Source organism: Neltuma alba, unplaced genomic scaffold (assembly GCF_004799145.2).
Source record: "Neltuma alba isolate B1F8T4 unplaced genomic scaffold, ASM479914v2 tig00000592_pilon, whole genome shotgun sequence".
NCBI classification, from domain to species: Eukaryota; Viridiplantae; Streptophyta; class Magnoliopsida; order Fabales; family Fabaceae; genus Neltuma; species Neltuma alba.
The window spans coordinates 24,298-25,941 of NW_021632105.1; the positions used below are offsets into that span (position 1 = coordinate 24,298).

Here is a 1,644-nt window from a genome sequence, read left to right on the forward strand (position 1 = left end):
CGGCAGCGACGCACGAAGTTTTCTGGGTTCAGGAGGAACCCTATGCTCTGATACCATGTTTACTTTGCTGAATACTTCATGCTCATTTTATTATTCCATATGATTGGGTTACAATATATAGAGTCCGAATGAGAGATAATATCCGGATACAATCAATCAGCCATAAATTACATATATTGCAATATCTCAATAAATCAGGAAATATATCTTCTAGCTAATATCATGGGCAATAAATGGAGAGAATCAAGGGAGATAATCAGGGGCTTTCTAACAGCAGGCAACTATAATGCCACTATCACGAACGATGAACGTAAAGGTGGAGCCACTCGAAACCCAATAGGAAGCAAAGCCTTCAGGAGCTTTATTGCTCATGCTGGACTCCTTGACTTGGGTTATACAGGCCCAAAATATACTTGGAAGAGAGGGAATCTACTAGTCAGATTAGACCGGGCCTTATGCAACCAGCAATGGCTAGAATCCCATCCCAATACAGAAGTCATGCATTTGCCAATGATCCAAAGCGATCATAGGCCTATCCTCATCCAACTAAAGGGAGAACAACAAGTCACAAAGCCACCATTCCGATTTTTTGCACCGTGGATCTCACACCCGAACTTCAAGGACCTAGTAACCTTAACCTGGACTGAAGGGAGAAGTCTAGTTGAAAACATTGAGCACTTCACTCTTGCGGTCCAAGACTGGAACCATAATACTTTTGGAATTATAGGTCGGAATAAAAGAACTCTGCACAGGAGAATTAATGGTGTCCAAAAGGCACTTGAAAGGAACCCCTTCAACTCCTACCTGCTCGAGATAGAGCGAGCACTCCTGGATGACTACGAGAATGTTTGTATGCAGGAAGAGATCCTATGGCTCCAAAAATCCCGTAGCCAGTGGATCTGTGATGGAGATAGGAATACTCATTATTATCATACCAAAGCGTTAATTCGGCGCAGACAAAACAGAATCTCTATGCTAAAAGACAATGATGGGAGATGGGTATCTGATCAGCACCAACTGAAGTCTATGGCGACTAACTACTTCAAACAACTATATACACTTGAGGACGGCCAATTTGTGCCTTACCCATGTTCAGGTCAGTTTCCCCCACTTACTGATTCTTTGTCAATCCTGCTTGATGGCCCTATTTCAAAAGAGGAAACTAAAAAAGTGCTTTTTGACATGGCCCCTCTGAAATCGCCGGGAGTGGACGGACTGCACGCCATCTTCTTCCAATCTTAAAGGGGAATAGTTGGTGATTCATTATTTCAGGAGGTTAAAAGCATCTTTGAAGGCACAGACATAAACCCTCAACTCAACCGTACATTGATTACCTTGATCCCCAAGACGAGCTCCCCCCAATCCATAAAAGAGTTTAGACCAATCAGCCTTTGCACAACCATCTATAAACTGCTCACTAAGATCATAGCCAATCGGTTAGCACCAGTTATGCCCACTCTCACAGCACCGTATCAAGCTAGCTTCATCAAGGGAAGGAATATCACAGATAATATCATTATAGCCCAAGAAGCTATTCACTCAATGGGAAAGAAGTTTGGTAGAAAAGGATGGATGGCGATTAAAGTGGACTTAGAGAAAGCCTTTGATAGACTTCGGTGAGACTTCGTTGCAGACACCCTGAAA

General features: G+C 42.9%; 1 protein-coding gene across 1 annotated transcript; it reads left to right on the plus strand.

Annotated features, from left to right (window-relative positions):
- The first annotated feature begins 222 nt into the window (after positions 1-222).
- Positions 223-1,242, plus strand: LOC114741006 (uncharacterized). The gene has a single exon (XM_028929267.1). It carries the CDS (start codon positions 223-225, stop codon positions 1,240-1,242), a length of 1,020 nt encoding a protein of 339 aa, XP_028785100.1.
- The last annotated feature ends 402 nt before the right edge of the window (positions 1,243-1,644 follow it).